The following is a 19,189-nucleotide window of genomic DNA, read 5'->3' as shown; positions in this document are numbered from 1 at the left end:
CCTAAGAGGGATTTTAGTTCCGCCGATATGCTATACTTAGATCTACTGATAAGCTCTTAATTCAGAAAGTGATAAAGATCAAAGTACAAAACTCGCGCAGAGACCTTGACCCAGCAATGCGATTGACATTGACCTTCACCTTGAAGTAAAAGAACTCAAGTGTCGTCTTACTGTGGTCACTAATTGAAAGTTTAATTTAAATCGCATACTAGTATTAAGCGAATGACAAAGTTTTGGACGGGGGACGAAAGCGGGTCGGGCGGATAAAAGTCACGAGTGCGATTCATATATTGTCCTACTTAAGATGATAAAGCGTACGCAAATGTAGATTTTACAATTGTAATTGCCGCGGGATATTCGGGATGGATACAGATCCCCAAAAAGAAGGCACCCCAGGCTTCAGGATCAGCTTCTGGCATCACGTTCTGCATGCCTTGGCAGACGATTGGAAGAACATCCTTCCTAATGCCTTCAGTCTCGTTTGCAAAGAGTTGCGCAGGGATCGGTCTTATTTGGTATGCTAAATATGTCTTCTAAATAATTTACTTTTGTATAGAACAAGTATAAGGGAAATATACACTTAAATATATCATAGGACTCATAAGGATAAACGGAAATGCTAAAACTTATATGCCTGTAAAACCAGGTTCTGTTTATAATTAATAATTACTTCAATCGGCAATAAATAGCGGACCATGATATACCGGGATTTATCATCTGATCGTATTGATCACGCAGCCCGGTATCAACATAGCCCGGTTACCGGATACCGGGTTATAGCATCAACCATAATAACCTCCCTTATTTTTTATCAAGGAAGTTGCTACATGTACTTTCGTTTTTTGAAGACGCCTGAAATTCGTTTACTATCCAAACTGCAACTATTTAAATCATACAACCACATGTGAAAGTAATGAGTTGTGTACTAAAGATATTCGAGTAACTATCGAAAAGGACTTTCTTTCAAGAGTCGCCAAAAGTAAGTATTAAATAGTATTTTTTCTTACTCACAATAATTGTCGTTTAGAAAGACTTTCATTTCATTCTGACATGTTTTTGTTTCCAAGTTGCCACCAGTTTGCCGTAACAAAAAAGCTTATAATGAATCCTGGCCTTTGTATGGACTAATAACATGGGGCACAAATTAGAACGCGCGGCCCTGCTCCCTCGAAAACGAACACACTAAGTCGGTAGAATTACCGAAATCAAGAAAATCCCGGAAAACCCGGTTTTTTCTAAAGTTTATACAAGAGAGTATTCGATGTGGTTTGTACGCCGGAGTTTAATACTGCATTGTGTTTTCGTGGTTGTATGTCGTGGTTGTGGGTGGTTGGAGAGGGGTGGGGAAGTCGGAGGAGGTTGGGGGCCATGCCTATCCAATTTCGATTAAGAAGGAAACCCCTGTATGCCAGCATATACCTGGATTTTAGCAGCATATGCATTATGCTGCTATCAGTGGTTTTGTGCTAAGGGTTAAAGGGCTGACTTGGTTCTCCATGTAATTTTTATCAGTTATCTGCTGTAACAGCTAATTCATTTCATTTAATGGTCATTACGACAAACATGAAAATCAGAGGAGCAATGGCTTTGGTCATTTTTCGGAAAAATCTTTTTATAGTGCATGTTTCTTAGGTTTAACGCTTCATCTCATTTTGTTTATTATGACACTTTTCAAAAATAAAACAAAAAAATCAATAATAGTTTATTATTAAGTATTGACATGATCTTCTTAACTATAAAAATATAATTATTAATTAACTAAGCCAAGCATTACATCTTTGATATTGTTTATGAACAATCTCCTTGATAACAATATTTAACTATCTAAACCACACTCTTGAATTATGTTTAAAGATTGAAAACATCAAGTACAAATGTACTAACTATATTTCTCAGTTCTCCATCAGCTAAATAGTTTCCTCATGCCAGCCAAATCCTAAGAGCCTCTTATAGAACAATACCGTAATCAAGTCGTTTAATTTAACAACTTGAGTACGGTATTGTTTTATAAGAGGCTATTAGGATTTGGCCGGCGTGAGGATGCATTTTGACCGAAATTGAATCACGAACCCCAGTCAAACTTATCGACTACCGGCTCAAAATGTAATGATTCATGTATATTTAATACAATTAGTGTTAAATTCTTAAGACACATAATAAACACAATGTAATTTACGTAACTGGCCAGTAAAATGATAAACATGAAAAAAATACGATAACTCGCTGTATCATTTTAACCATTTAATAATTATAATAGCCACAACCCTCCTCCTCTGGCTTTTGTAAACATCAGCTTTATCAACACCCTAACGAACTATTGGGGAAAACAAAAGTGTTTTACAGTAGTTAACTGTAGCATTTGATGCATTTTATAACCTACCCCCTCAAGCTTTCTTTCCACTCATCACCCACCCCAACCCACGCACGACATACGCCCTCATATATAATGAAGTATGAGCCAGAGCGCATCCCCCCGCCCCCCATCGCGCAGTAATGGAACTGATTCCCGGTAATTATCTGTAGCTTTTGAACCCTTTGAGTTGCTCCTTCTTTACAAACGTCTTGCCCATATCAACCCCGACTCCTCGCATACAAAGTGTAGTATAGTAGCCCCAGCCACCACCATCCCTTCCCTAAACGATAAGCAAAGAAAACAAAGTTAGCATTATAAAACGTCTCGCCAAAATCCATCATCCCCGCTCCTTCCGAGACCCCCCTCCCCCCCCCCACCCCTCACAGACACACACAGCATTCTCACCCCACAAAGGGTATAATATGAGCCCTAGTGTACAACACATCAACACTTTGAAATGTATCTAAAGTATGTATATGAGATTTCTTCATAGAACTCCCCCCCCCCTCCGACCTCCCCTCCCATCTCCAACCACCTACAACAACGACCTACAACCTAAGAAAATGCAGTATTAAACAAGTTAGACGTTCGTAAATTAAAGACGTGTCCGAGTTTTAGCCACTCCCCTCCTCCGACTTCCCCAACCCTCTCCAACCATCCACGACCACGACATACAACCCACTAAAACACAATGCAATATGTATGGTAACTTGTATCTTGTGATAATAATTCATATTCAAGATATCGGAAAAATGTGTCACCAATAGTCATGTCACATGTACCACCGTGGTGTGATAAATAAACAAATATACCAGCATAAAAATCATATACGGAAATAAGTTATTGCCTAAGGAGCTGCAGTTTCACTCATATCCATTTAAGTACACGCATATATATCATGATATTAAGACCGGTCAAAGAGAGTGCACTAGTGGTATAGGTATTCACCTTTCACCCAAGATGTTGTGGGTTCAAGCCCCACCAGGGAAATAATCTCATGTTCTATCGATATGGAAACACTGGCATACTAAACGGATTCGCGAGTGATTTATATCGACTGTTTACTTAAATTGAATGTATTTACATAAGCGTTCACAAAAAATAAAAATGGTCTATGATATAATTATGTATATTTAAAAACATTCATGAATACCGGAGGGGACACTATTATTTACCAGGCCAAAATGGGAACTTTAAATGAAATACACAATAATCTAATACAGGTTAGCATGCGTGTAAGTATTTGAGAATATGATATATATATATATATATATATATATATATATATATATATATATATATATAAACTAGTATTCGCATCAACTAAAAAAATACGGTTATTAGCACACGTGCACACGTATACCCTCTCACCGAACACATGGACGTGTATACACACTGCCTCTCCCAAACACGCGTACGCGCAAAAACTCTCCCTCTACCTAACACGCGTACGTGTACATACACTCCCTCTCCCCCCACACACACGTACGCACACACACACACTCCCTCTCACCGAACACACGTACGCGCACACGCCCTCCCTATATCCCACAAACGTTCGCGTACATATACTCTCTCTCCCCGAACACGCGTACGCACACACGCACTCCCGCTCCCCAAACACACGTACGTGCACACGCACTCCCTCTCCACGAACACACGTTCGTGCACACGCTCTCCCTCTCCCCACACACACTTACGCACACACGCACTCCCTCTCCCCAAACACACGTTCGTGCCTCCACACACCCTCTCCCCGAACACACGTACACGCACACGCACTCCCTCTCGAACTTTGAAAACGAACTCTTAGCAGAAATTGATCAGAAGAAACGAACATCCAAGACACTGCTAGATGAACTGAAATCAAAATGCACAAACATGAAATCATCCATTGAGAAACTAAAGTCGGAGCTACAAGCACAGGACGACAATGGCAACCAGCTATTAATAGTAGGAAAACGAGCTATGAAAGAGCTGGCAGGTCTCCAGGCAGCCCTGGAAGATGTGAGCAGGAGGAATGAAGTTCCCCGATACAAGTTTCACAGGGACCCCGAAACTGAGAAGTTAATAGCTTCCGAAAAAACAATAGGACGGTTGGAAGAGGACGAATCAACGTCGGCGTTAGGACAACAACACCGACAACAGCAAACGAAGCAGGAACAACGGCAACAGGAGACGATGCAACAACACCAAAAACAGATGAAAGCTGTATCACAAAACGGTCTGGGTACAACCAATGACTAATTTGACATTTCCTAAGAAATGCAGTTGATTAGTCTGTTTTCAAAAGCCTGTTGACCTCGCTTTAGTTAACCAAGCACGTTAACGTTACGTTAAAAACCATGGTGTAAAGTTCATCAAGTGCTTTACAAAAATGACATAATGAAATACTTTGGACAAATGATATTTCGCAACTAAAATTGAGATACAAATAAACTTAAGGCATCTATTTTGAATGATATATACTTTATTGTTAAGGTAAAATAATAAGTGTATATTCTTTATCTGTACCAATCATAATACCAGGCGAATCAACTGCTGCTGCAGGGCAGCAAAAACAACAACAACAGAATGAGCAGCAACCACGGCAACTCGAGACTATGCAGCAACAACAAAAACACATGCAAGACGTATCACCAAAAGGTTTGTGTACAGCCACACACAAATTTGACATTGCCCTATGTAGTACAGTCTCATTTCAAAAGCCTTTTGATGTCGCTCAAGCTTACCAGGCACGTTGACGCTGAGTTAAACGATATGTTGTAAAGTACTAAACAAAAGCAAACTAATTAAGAAGTACGACAAATAATATTGCCCAAATAAATTACGATCCAAATAAACTTTAGGCATATATTTTTAATGCTATAAACCATATTATGTGGGTATTACATTACGGTATTTCTACGATTATCTACTTCTGTCAGTGCAACATGGCTGTATTCTACTCTGCTGACGTCACCTCACAAAAAATGCGTTCGGAACTCCTCGGCCATTTTCATCGAAAACAACCTCGGATGAATAAATTGGAAAGTTTGCTGCAAGTAGATCGCGTAGTAATTTAATTTAGCAGTTAATGACTTAAGACTCTTGGGAATCTTTACTTTGTTTGCAATAATACACTTCACTGGCAATCAATATAAACTTAGATAATTGATAAAACTCTGAATCACTAAATTTAATTGATGATTTAATTAAGAAAATACGAACTACTTCTACTGATATACCAGCATACATCCGAGGTTGTTTTCGGGAAAAAACCCGAGGAGCTCCGAATGAAAGAAATGTGAGAATGTTGAAATGACGTCATTAAACAAAATATTGCGTAATTGAAATTGCATTTATAATGAAAACATGTGACATTTAGCCAGGAATATAATTAATAAAAGGCTTACTTATATTGCTTTTTTATCCTTAATATCGTATTCAGTGTGCGCATACCACATGATAAATTACGTCATATATGCTACGTCGGAAGGCAACATTTGGCTTAGAATAAAGACTACAATCAAAGATAACTCTTATTTCACTACACCATTATAAATAAAACAAAGGGCAGTATATGCCGCTTAAAGACCCCCGCCTTCATTTTAATACCGAAGTTTGATAGGGTGATTAGTTCCACTCACTTTTACAATACGGCCGTCTGACGAAACATGAATATCACTTCTTGTTTGTGATTTTATGTTCTATGTCTTTGGCGTTAACCCAGTGCCAGTAAACCGGGTTTATGTTTAAACTTTTTGCTATTGAGCTTGTTTCTGTAGCTTTGACTACTGTATGTGTGTGCATTTCTTGTGTTACAGTGTATGTACTCTAAAAGTAACATCTCGAAATTATTACTATATTTTACTTAGCACTGAATCTGTGTGTATGTATTGATTTAAACGTTATGTGAATATAGGAAATAAGAACAAAATGAGATCATTTCAAAACAGCCTTACTATTTTTACAAAGCATAGACTGGTCATCTACAAGAACAAATAAAAAAAATTAAGAAGTTTAATTGATCATTCCAAACATCTCTTCAGGGTCCATCGGTTGTTAGATTTTGTACAATATTTAATTATTTATCTACGGTGATTCGTTACTAGCGCAGGTCTTGGTGTAAATACAAAATTTGTTCGTTTGAAACATCAAATGAAATATTTTACATTACCACACATTTTAAGATTGTACAAACATCGTTGCCATCATAGGCGGCAGTATTTGTCTGTGATTGTTTGGTATATATCAGGCTTTTTTTCTATAGTACCAACGGGTCAGACTATCGGACCTATTCCCAAAGAAAAATTACCAATATTTTTCTCAATCTTTAGAACAAAATCCAAATCAAACTAAAAAGCAATAAAAATGAATGAATTATGAAAGTCTTTTACCTGAACTTTTTCATTCAACATCCTGATAATTATGTGATGATAATTTTTGTGGATAATTTAATTCTGAATCGTTGATTTTCATCACATTCAGGGATCAGTATGGAATATTATCTGTCATGATTTATTGCAATATACATTTACACCCGATGGATTGATATTTCAACCGTGTCAGGTCTTTTGACAGCAAGAAGAAACTAATATTTAATAATTACCTCATTCGCAAGAGTCTGAAAAGCTTGTTCTTTTAACTTTAAAAGGTCAAATCTGAAAAGCTTGTTCTTTTAACTTTAAAAGTTCCAAGTTCAGGCATTATTCGTAACAACCCTTTTTATTCCGCAAAATGTCTAGAGTCTTTTTCCGAAAATGGGCAGAAAAGCCCTGTTTATTTCTATTATCAGAAGATCTCTGTGTTACATCAATGGCGATATTTTAAGTCAGAATTTGTTTGATATATTTGGTTTCTTTGTTACATAGCTGCTATCATTGAAGACAAAATCAGTCAGAGATTGCTTGATATAATTATTAGACAGTCTCTGTGTTACACCATTGCTATCATAGGCGGCAGTACTAGTTAAAGATTGTTTAAGATATAAATCTACTATTAGAAGGTCTCTCTGTTATATTGTTGTTGTCATAGGCGACAGTATCAGTCAGAGATTGTTTAATATAATTATATAAATTATGGTAAGAAGGTCCTGTATTATATCATATCTAGCATAGGCGGCAATTTCAGTCAGAGGTTGTTTTATATATTTATATAAATTATGATAAGAAGCCGCTGTATTAATAATATATGTCATGTCGTCACCTTGGTGCAATAACTCAATAACTGCATATAGAAATAGAAGCAGATATTGAGTTCTTGCACTAAGGTGACGATGTGTTCCCGTTGCGGATAGAAAAATACGACCCGAGGGCACCTGCGTTGCCAGGTAACGAGGCTTGCCGAGTTACCGGCTACGCAGCGTGCCCGAGGGTCGTATTTTTCTATCAGGAATGGACACACATGATAGATATTTTTTTCTAGCATACATGCATTATATTTTTTGGTTAAGAAAATACATAAAAAGCGCATTTGTGTACCTATCACCAAAAAGCGCGTGCGATCATGTTAACTGACGTCATGAGGCGCAGTAATTTGTATTCACTGCATACGTCAATTAGTTCCTTCGACAACACATATTTTAAGGGTTATTTTGTTTTGTTTTTTAAAGTATATTTTTGTGAAGTTAATGTTAATGAAACTCATCTATTTAAATTTCATAATTATGATTACATAAAGTGTATTATAAAAGAAATTGAAATTATTACGTCACAGCGCGTGACTCATCTGGCATGGGGTGATGCCAGATGGAGTTTTCCAGCACGGCTGAATTCACCGGAAATGCCTATCCAGTGTGCTAGAATATATCATATCTAGCATAGGCGGCAGTTTCAGTCAGAGGTTGTTAAGTATTGTATATATATTATTATGAACATATCAGCGTATACCTATGGTTACACCGTATAATTCTCTGGCTGATACTGCTACCTATGGTTACACTGTATACTCCTCTGGCTGATACTGCTACCTATGGTTACACCGTATACTCCTCTTTCGGATACTGCCCTCTATGCATACAACATATACTTCTTTTACTGATAACTCCCCTAATGGTCACAATGTTGACTTCTCTGACTGATACTGCCCCCTATAGTTACAACGTATTCTTTCTGACTGATTCTGCCACTTATGGTTACAACGTACTTCTCTGATTGAAACTGTCCCCTTTTGCCACAACGTATGCTTCTTTGACTGATACTGCCCCAAGGGTTGCGCCGCATACCTCTTAAGGATACTCCTCCTAGGCTTAATCTATATATTCTTTTCAGTATAATTTGATAACATTTGAGTGTACAACATTTTTATCACCAAAACTAAGTTTCAAACATATTTATACAATTTAATTATAGATTTGCAAACAATCCAAGAAGATTTATTTTAAAGCTTCAAATATCTCTTTGTGTACATTCCCATTTTTTATATTGTTTCATTCATGCACGTTCCATCAAGGTCATAAACACATATTTAGATACATGCGTTTACTATGAACATATCTTCGTTTGCTAAATGTTAAATACCAGCGAAGCGGACATATATAAACACTAGTTCAAGTTGTTGTTCATGAACATTTTTTTTCGATATTTCAGCCTTAAACCAGTGCCGAGCAGATCTAAGCCAATCCCAGTTTCGCAAGCTGCCTGACATTCCAGTAAAGAAGGCAGCCGACACCCGTGAATGCTTCCTGACCAGTATGACCCTCCTGTCCAGAGGCAGGCTCCTACTGGCTGACTGCCACAATTGCTCAGTAAAGCTTGTGGACACCACTACCAACAAGATGGTGTCCCAGGTGAAACTTCCAGGTCAACCGTGGGACATGTGTCTCCTGCCCGGGGACAGGGCAGCCGTCACTCTGCCTTTGAAGAATAAGATACAATTCGTATCTACTCAGGGAAATGTAACATTACTGGATCGTGTTAAAGTAGATGGATACTGTTATGGAATAGATTTCTGTGATGACTACTTGGTAGTGTCCTTCTGCCCAGGTAAGGTTGTGTTGATGAACATGAAAGGAAAGGTGAAGAAGAGTTTGTACAAATACAACAGTGGAGAACCTTTGTTTCAGAATCCCTGCTATCTGACAGTGACCAGGGAGAGCCTGACTTCTCCAGTCATATACGTCTCAGACTGGAGCACCAACACCATAACCAAGCTGAGCATCTCACTAGAGGTGCTCCATACATACCAAGACCCGATACTGAAATCACCACGTGTTATGACTGCCGTAGGGGACAACCAGCTGCTCGTGTGTGGGATGGACAGTTACAACATCCTATTACTAGACACGCTCACCGGCAAGATAACCCAACTGCTGGGTAGGGAGGAGGGGATAGAGAGTCCACGCATTTTGGCTTACTGTTCACAGAAGAAGATGATGTTTGTCACCTGCAGTCGGTATAAAAGACCTGAATTGGAGAATTTCGTGAAGGTATTCAACTTAGTATAGATCATGTCAGTCAATTTATATGAGTGAAATTTGTATCAGGTGTGAAATAATTCTAATGTATAATATTATACTGGCAATACGCATATACAATGCTTATTTTCACATATCGCCTAATTCAATTACTGTGAGAGTATTTGACGGAAACTTGACTTTTAAATTATGTTGAATTCTTACAGTTTTCAAATAATTAGTGACAAGTCGTGTAGTAATGTATTATAAGATATACGAGTATGAAAATGTGTATTAGTAATTGAAATGTTAGTACCTGATTGTGTATGAAATATACCAACAAGTTGGTTTCTTACTTGTGAATGTTTAATAAAAAAATGTAATTGTGTAATAGAATGATTCAGAATATAGATTATAGAGATATAGACACGATGTGTCTTTTTTCAATCAGTTTGTATTTAGTAAATATGATGTTTATAATGTGTTTATATTGAAATTAAACATATATGTACGTATCCTTATACATGTATATTGAATAAATAATTCAATAGACATTCAGCTAAGTGTGAATTTTTTTCCAAAAAGATGGATTGAATTGTTTGAACAGACATTGACCATAGTTAAAATAGTTTCCTCATATATGAATTGAATGATTAAACCGACATTGACCAATGTGCAACTTGATTCCTCATATATTTATTGAATAAATTGTACAAACATTGGTGTTCTAGATGTAACTAATGTCAAAAAAGTGTTTAAATGGATTCGCTCATGTTTTTGGACCAAAACATATTTCCCAAGTAATGTATCTGAACTAGCTATTGTATTAGTAGTTTACTGTTTGAAACCTTAATTACAGCTAAAGATATAATTGAAGTACAGTCAAATTCCGTTGGCTCGAACTCGCTTGGCTCGAATTCCTTGTTAGCTCGAACTGATGTAAACGACCGATTTTATTATACTGAAGGAAACCACTTGGCTCGAATTTTTCGAGGCTCGAGGTATTTTCGACGGTCCCTGGGGTTCGAGCCAACGGGGTTCGACTGTATAAAAAGAAAATCTAGTCTTCTTTGGCAGCATAATTAATGTGAACCCCCCTCCCGCTGGCACAGTCCAAATATTTTTAGAAAGTCGATTATTTGGCCACTCGAACTCATTCACAAGTTTCTGGATTTTCGAACCTTTCCTTAATTAAATGAAGGCTTTGCGTGATAATATCAATCAACCAATCTCACAACAGCCTTTAGCTGATTTGTAACGGGTGTGGAATCGTGGAATTAAAAGACAATTCGTTTACTAGTATATATCAACATTTGTTTAGGAGGTGCAGCTGTCATAGTTTTAATTGACATTCAATATAAAATATATTTCATTATTTTTGTAAATTGGCCAGAAGGAAGTGTGATTTTTTTTTCGCATTTTTGCTTAAACTTATATACGCGTCGTCGGTTAGTGCTAAAGGATGCTATCTGACACCATACGATTTCTCACATCGAGTGATACATTTGGCGCATCTCGACTACCGATATTTCATCATAAAGTAATGGAAATTGGTTTAGAGATGCCTAAATTAAATTATATAACGATAACATTACCAATTTTAAAAACGTGGGTAAATTATCTAGATTGCGGAAGATAAGCAGTGTGTCTTTTGATAATTGTGCGTTTCTTTACGCCCATCGACTGACATTTTCTTCGTGAAATGCCTGGCAATTCCTATTTTTTGTGTACTATTTTCTAGTCTGAAATTCAGCCTTTCGAGTTATGCAATAAAATATTTGAATTTTCGGGGTAGGTTTTGTTTAATTTTATTTAGCAATTAATTGTAAACAATGCGTTCAAAATGTAATTTTAACGTTGAATTCGATACGCCTATTACTCGGCCTTTGCCACCGATTTAATATTTTAATGTTTCGGTGTCAACTGAAAATAAATCATTTTCATTTTGAGGTTTTTATTGATTATTGATCACATATCTAAATCTCTTTTAATTTGCTTTTGCCGCTTTACATTGATTAATATGGTAGTTTTGTGAAAACATCGCTCTGCTACCAATGCAAGATTTCGGTGGAGCTCGAAAACACTGCCGGACCAACACCCGCATGCGCATACACGCACATCTGCTAACCGCCATTCTCAATCATTTGTTTTTAGCTTGATGTTATCTAACTGACTCAAAATGTAACACCATTAGCTTAAAAAATGTGTAATTTAAAGGGACTCGTTCATGGTTTAAAAAAATCAACGTGCATTTTTTGTCGACACCGTGAACTGTCTCAATAAAACCGGTAACAGCGTCATACCCGCAGGTGGCCGTATTCTGACATCCATCAAATCGCTTACCGGAATCGCGATACATAGAGAGCAAATGTTTTATTAGAAGACACTGGTTGAGTCTATGGTCGTGTGTACTGGCCTGTCTTAATTTACCGAGTGGTTGAACGAATTTAACCACCCCGTCCTAATAGCACACGATGCAGCTTTCGACACAAGAGTATAAATAAATAAATGTCTGCGCTTTAGTTTAATCTGTCTTGGCATCCTCGGCAACCAAGCGTATCGTAACATATATGACCCTGGACAAATCAGTTGTAAAAAGCTCGTACTCATGGATAATTTATAAGGCGAAATCCAGCAGCTTGATACACACCTCATGCGTTGCGGAAATGGCCGAAAAGTTACGGATGTAATCTCGGTTCGAATAATCCAAAGAGATCACGGCTCACAAATCGTTTTAGGCAGGATATTGTTAAATATGCTGATAGCTCTTCACAAAGGAGATTGTTTGAGATATATTTGTATGATTTGAAGTATGAAGGTCCTTGTTTTATATCATTGCTTGCGGCAGTTTCACTCAGAGGTTGTTAAACATTTTATATCTATATTTATAAACATATCAATGCTTTTTTATTGTCCATAGCTGTTTTTTTTCATAATTAAATATACTGTACAAAGTCTCGTTGTTTAGTTCCCTGGCTGATACTGCCCCCTAAGGTTACACCAAATACTTCCCTGGCTGATATTGTCTCCTAGGGTTATACCGAATACTTCTCTGGCTTCTCTGGCTGATACTGCCCCCTAGGGTTACACCGAACACTTCCCTGGCTGATACTGCCCCCTAGGGTTACACCGAACACTTCCCTGGCTGATACTGCAAACTTATCTTGCCTGCCGTGGAATTAAGGAGCGTTTGACTGATCATTTCCGAACTTGAAACAAATGTATTTTGGCAGAATCTTTAATCATAATTACCTGAAATTGACGGGTGTATTTCTTGATTGCTGAATTAGTTCGCTTGATTTCTTTCTGTAGCATTTCGATTTGCGTTTGAAGTCTGGCAAACATCCTAAAATAGAAAGAAATTTACATTTAAGACTTAAACAATCTGTATATGACATAATATCATTTAGAATACTGCATGTATATATTAATTGTAGAATAATTGACATTATAAGCAATTTACATTGTGCATATATAAACCTCCACCTTTTTATACATAATACCAATTATTTTACAATTGCAGGATCACAATATAACAGTACCCAGATGAAAACCACTTGCCTGGCTTACAATACCACAGCACCAAGATGAAAACCACTTGCCTGGCTCACAATACCACAGTACCAAGATGAAAACCACTTGCCTGGCTCACAATACCACAGTACCCAGATGAAAACCACTTGCCTGGCTTACAATACCACAGTACCAAGATGAAAACCACTTGCCTGGCTTACAATACCACAGTACCAAGATGAAAACCACTTGCCTGGCTTACAATACCACAGTACCAAGATGAAAACCACTTGCCTGGCTCACAATACCACAGTACCAAGATGAAAATCACTTGCCTGGCTCACAATACCACAGTACCAAGATGAAAACCACTTGCTTGGCTCACAATACCACAGTACCAAGATGAAAACCACTTGCCTGACTCACAATACCACAGTACCAAGATGAAAACCACTTGCCTGGCTTACAATACCACAGTACCAAGATGAAAACCACTTGCCTGGCTTACAATACCACAGTACCAAGATGAAAACCACTTGCCTGGCTTACAATACCACAGTACCAAGATGAAAACCACTTGCCTGGCTCACAATACCACAGTACCCAGATGAAAACCACTTGCCTGGCTCACAATACCACAGTACCAAGATGAAAACCACTTGCTTGGCTCACAATACCACAGTACATAGATGAAAACCACTTGCCTGGCTTACAATACCACAGTACCAAGATGAAAACCACTTGCCTGGCTTACAATTCCACAGTACCAGATGAAAACCACTTGCCTGGCTCACAATACCACAGTACCAAGATGAAATCCACTTGCCTGGCTTACAATACCACAGTACCAAGATGAAAACTACTTGCCTGGCTTACAATACCACAGTACCCAGATGAAAACCACTTGCCTGGCTCACAAAAACACAGTTCCATTGGGAAAATCACTTGCCTGGGTCACAAAATCACAGTACACAGGGGAAAATCACTTGCCTGGCTCACAAAATCACAGTACACAGGGCAAAATCACTTCCCTGGCTCACAAAATCACAGTACCAAGATGAAAATAATTTGCATGGATCCAAAATCACAGTATCCAGATGAAAACCACTTGCCTGGCTCACAAAATCAGAGTTCCCAGAGGAAAATCGCTTGCCTGGCTCACAAAATCACAGTACCCAGATGAAAATCACTTGTCTGGCTCACAAAATCACAGTTCCAAGATAAAAAAAAACCCATTTGCCTGGTTCGCAAAATCACAGTACTAAGAGGAAAATCACTTGTCTGCCTTGCAAAATCACAGTACCAAGATGAGAAATCACAGTACCCAGAGGAAAATCACTTGTCTGGCTCGCAAAATCACAGCACCCAGAAGAAAATCACTTGTCTGAACAGATGAAAACCACTTGCATGTCTAACAAAATCACAGTACCCAGATGAAAACCATTTGCCTGGCTCACAAAATCACAGTTCCCGAGAGGAAAACCACTTGCCTGGCTCACAAAATCACAGTACCCAGATGAAAACCACTTGCCTGGCTCACAAAATCACAGTACCCAGATGAAAACCACTTGCCTGGCTCACAAAATCACAGTACCCAGATGAAAACCACTTGCCTGGCTCACAAAATCACAGTACCCAGTACTTACCTATCTCACAAAGTACCACTATCCAGATGAAATACTGCTGTACCAAGATGAAAATCACTGACTCACAAAATCAACTAAATTGATATAGCCTAGATACCTACTGGTATGTGTAGATTTATGTGTTAATTTGCTGTTTTTATTAATAAACATTAAAGTAATGACCTCATACTACTGTTTGCAATCAAACTTTGGAAAACGTGCTTGACAATCGTTTAAACAAAGCACGATGCTATTTTGCACTGAAGAGGCAATCAATTTGAACTGCCTCAACAGCGAATTCGGGCTGTCAGTTTTAGTTCTTGAAACTATTTTGTTTGTAATTACGCGTTTTTACGAGTGTAATTTAACGCTACAATTTATGGCCAGTTGATGTAAAACCATTGCAAAATGTACATGCATTGATACTTAACATGTGTAGCTGTCTTTTCATTTTTTAAAACTCACACCTTACTTAATGTATCGTCTGTTATATTACATGTACGCAAATTTTTATATGAGTGACGTATTGGTTTTGCTAAGCTCATTTGCAAACATTAGTAAGAAGTATGTGTTAAAGATGATGGTTACCTGTGCCACTGTAGAAAATGTTTGTGGATTTTGGCCACTTTGAGACTGCAGTGTCCTGTCCAGAGTTTGAATGCCTTGTTGTACAGGACTGACAACTGCTTCATGGGACAATCAATATCAAATGTCACTGTTGGTGATAAATATCCCCTTATACAAAAAACTTTGTGGAAATATGTGACGTCATAAAAATGGTGAGTACAACTTGCGGTTTTCACAACGGCGAACAATTTTCACAAGTAAACATGAAATGCTTTGTTCAACAAAACATTTAAAAAGTGCTTTCTAAATATTGAATTCTTAAATAAAATGTTCAGTATAATATAAGGAATATAATACGTCACGACTTCTGGTCATATGACATATTAAAGGACCAGCCAGTCAGCCCCGAAAGTTAATGGACCTCGTCTATCGCTTCGGTCCATATACACCTTCGTTGGCTGACTGGCCGGTCCTGATATTGTCATATGCCCCTCAGTGGTGTATTATATTACTTAATTGATATAAGTCAATATGTCAATACATGCCAAGAATTGGCAATACTCTTGTCACAAGACATTTCTCTTCTTGATCATATTTGAAAGGCCAACAACTTAATTATATCCCATTTTGTCAGCTAATTTGTAGATAAGGTCAAAACAAAGCCTGCCTTGTATGTCTGCATTTCTTTAGACCTTACGGTCAAGGATAACCCGTGAAAGTGCAAGCACTTATTTCAAACGGGGTCCTTTGTTTTTGCTGAAGGGACAGCACGCTGAAGAGACAGTGGTGGGATACAAGGAAGTCTGTGTGCGATACCCTAGCTCTTTTTCGAAAAGGGAACCCTTGGTTCTTTTATGTGCTCGTTGTGAAGCGCCGATACACAGGGTACAACTTTCCTGGGTTGAACCAGTACTGAGTACACCACTTTTCCAAGCACTACCCTTTAAATGCCAGCGCCAGGCAAGGGAGCTACTTGTACCAACTTTTAACGTCTTTTGGTATGACGCGGCCAGGGATCGAACCCACGACCTCCCGCTCCGTAGGCGGACGCTTAACCACTAGGCCACAGAGACGGCCTTACTTGTCAAACTTGTGAATTTGTTCTTTATGGAAATTCAGGGCTCCCCTTTGCCGCTTTTTGATGTCAATCACAACCTTCTTGTCCTTAGCTTGTTCCAGGAATCTGTCAATCTTCTTCTGGCTGTAAAATAATATTGTTTTCTTAATTTTTCAATGGATGAAATATTCAAGATGGAATTATCATGTGTAATATTTGATATCAGACGTAGCCTGCATATGTTATTAGGAGATTCAAGAACCTATGAGGATGTAATGAGGTAATACATCTAAAAACACATATTTTATCATATTTTTTTTAAAATGAAAAAGAAAAACAGAGCATAAAACAATATTTTGGTTTAGTTTGACATGAATCCTCGCCGGTTATGTCAAGGACTAGTCCAGAAGGACAAATACAACAGTCGATGGGTAATTTAACATTTAAAGAATACCATAATAACATCAAGCAATCATGCTACAACGATTCGCTGAACATCAAATAATAAGAAAGTAGGTCAAAAGGTCACAATCAATGCCAACAATGTAGAACACTGATATTTGTTATCAAAACTGTAAGCATGGTCCAAATTTTATTGATGTAGCATCAAAAAAAAGAAAATAGGTCAAAAGGTTACAGTCAATGTCATCCAAGGACAACATTGATACTTCTTTGCAAAACTGTACACATGGTCCGAATTGTATTGCTGTAGCTTCAAAATTAAAAAAAAGAAGGTCAAAAGGTCACAGTCAAGGTCAACCGATGAAAACATTAATATTTGTTTGCAAAACTGTACACATGGTCCGAAATTCATTGCCATAGCTTCAAAATAAAGAAAGAAGGTCAAAGGGTAACAGACAAGGTCATCAAAGTACAAAATAAATATTGGTTTTCAAAACTGTACACATGGTCCAAATTTCATTGATGAAGCGTGAAAAGTAAGAAAGTAGTTCATAATGTCACATTCATTGTCATCCAAAGACATCACTGATAATTGTTTTCAAAACTGGACACATGGTCCAAATTTCATTGCTGTAGTGTCATAAATAAGAAAGTAGGTCAAAAGGTCACAGTCAAAGTTAACCGAGAACAACATGAATATTTGTTTTCACATCTGTACACTTGATCCAAATTTCATTCCCGTAGCTTTAGAAATAAGAAAGTAGGTCAAAAGGGGTCGGGGCAGCTTTGGTCTCAGGGGCATAATTTCAACTGTCTTGGTTGAGGGCCATCATATGATGCTCCACAACCAATATCAATGGAACTTTTAAGGGCCATAATCTAGTCATGCATTGGCGGATCTTGCTGGTTTTCGAAAGAAACCGAGCTCTGATGGATATCTGACTACTGTACAAGTTTCAACAAGATACAGTCAAAGATCAATGAAGACTATATTGTGTTCTCAAGCAATTGTTTATAGACGCACTGACACACTGATGCACATACGACGTACACCATACCATCGCATAAGCTCTTCTGGCTTTTGGTCAGTAGAGCTAAAAAAAATGGAATAGCGCTTAGAAAGTTGCGATCTTAAGCCTTGCGATCTTTATTGAAACGGGGTCCTGGGACTCTGTATTTACCACTTGCTTTCATCAGAACATCAACCCGTAAATGTTGGTATTGGGTTGTCGGAAGCAAACTCCTGGATGCGCGTCATAAAACTGCTACAACTGTTGATTCTTGACTTGATCTGTTGAACGATTTAGGTCAAATGTTATTATTTATAACATCATAGTATAACAGAAATGTCTATGAAGAATTTTAATGAACGGGTTATGAATTACAATGGAAAACGTTTAAATATTTGATGGCATGTGTATTAATGTTCACAATGGGAAAGTATCACTTAAAGAATTACACATCTAAATTATGGACAAGGACTTACATCATCAATGGAGACACCAGGGTTCGGCATGACGCCTGCACGTGCTATGGCGGAATGTATGTGCACGAGATCTTTAACCCGGTACCGATATAGTTCGACCTCTGTTTGGAGTCGAGAAACCAAGATTTCTTTCCACACCTGTCGTTGGTTGTACGTTTGACAATTTTCTATTTTTCTTGCAATTGTATCATCTGGTAAATGAAGCGCATGAAAATAAATTGTCCTTGACAAATTCTGTCAATTAATGAGAAAGGAATTAAAGTACAAAATGTATCACATGAAAAATGATAATAGCTAGACAAAATGTGTATTTATTAGCAAAGAGCGTAGGTATTATCGCATAAGCTTGGCAGGAATATGGCACAGCAAAACGCTTACCGCAAATTATCATATTGATATCATTTAATTCGAATGCAACTTTAAAACAACAGCAATATAAACCCTTATTGAATGTTAATATCAGTTTGCTCAGGGGCGGTCTTATTTGGTAGGCTAAATATGCCTTCTAATTATTATACTTCTCTTTAGAACAAGCATAAGGGAAATAAACAATTAAATGTATCAGTAGATTCATAATGGTTAACGGGTGGTGCTTAAACATTGAAATATGCATATATAATATCATGGTTCGTTATCCGATAACGATTACTTCAATAGGCAATAAGTACCCGATCATGTGATACTGGAATTGATTGTCTGATCTGATTTATCACGCAGTCCGGTATCAACTTCATCCGGGTACCGGATACCGGGTTTTAGCACTACCTTTGATAAAATTTCTTATCAAGAAAGTTGCTACTTTCGTTTTTGA

The 19,189-nt window shown here is 37.7% G+C and overlaps 1 protein-coding gene and 1 long non-coding RNA gene across 2 annotated transcripts in view; both read left to right on the top strand.

Moving 5' to 3' along the window:
• LOC128217318 (uncharacterized) overlaps positions 1–10,286 on the top strand; it is a 126,947-nt gene extending 116,661 nt beyond the window's left edge. The window contains exons 2-4 of the mRNA XM_052924402.1: positions 4,050–4,583; positions 4,883–4,999; positions 8,923–10,286. Coding sequence (XP_052780362.1) covers positions 4,235–4,583; positions 4,883–4,999; positions 8,923–9,779 — 1,323 coding nt within the window. The 5' untranslated portion in view covers positions 4,050–4,234 and the 3' untranslated portion in view covers positions 9,780–10,286. The remainder of the gene's footprint in view (positions 1–4,049; positions 4,584–4,882; positions 5,000–8,922) is intronic.
• On the top strand, positions 810–15,337 carry LOC128217319 (uncharacterized). The gene is made up of 2 exons (XR_008258220.1): positions 810–979; positions 13,252–15,337. It is a non-coding gene; the product is annotated as an uncharacterized LOC128217319 (long non-coding RNA).
• Positions 15,338–19,189: the final 3,852 nt, after the last annotated feature.

Source organism: Mya arenaria, chromosome 14, assembly GCF_026914265.1.
Source record: "Mya arenaria isolate MELC-2E11 chromosome 14, ASM2691426v1".
In the NCBI taxonomy this organism is placed as follows: domain Eukaryota; kingdom Metazoa; phylum Mollusca; class Bivalvia; order Myida; family Myidae; genus Mya; species Mya arenaria.
The sequence above is the reverse complement of the archived record's forward strand: the minus strand, read 5'-3'. Positions and strand labels throughout refer to the sequence as shown.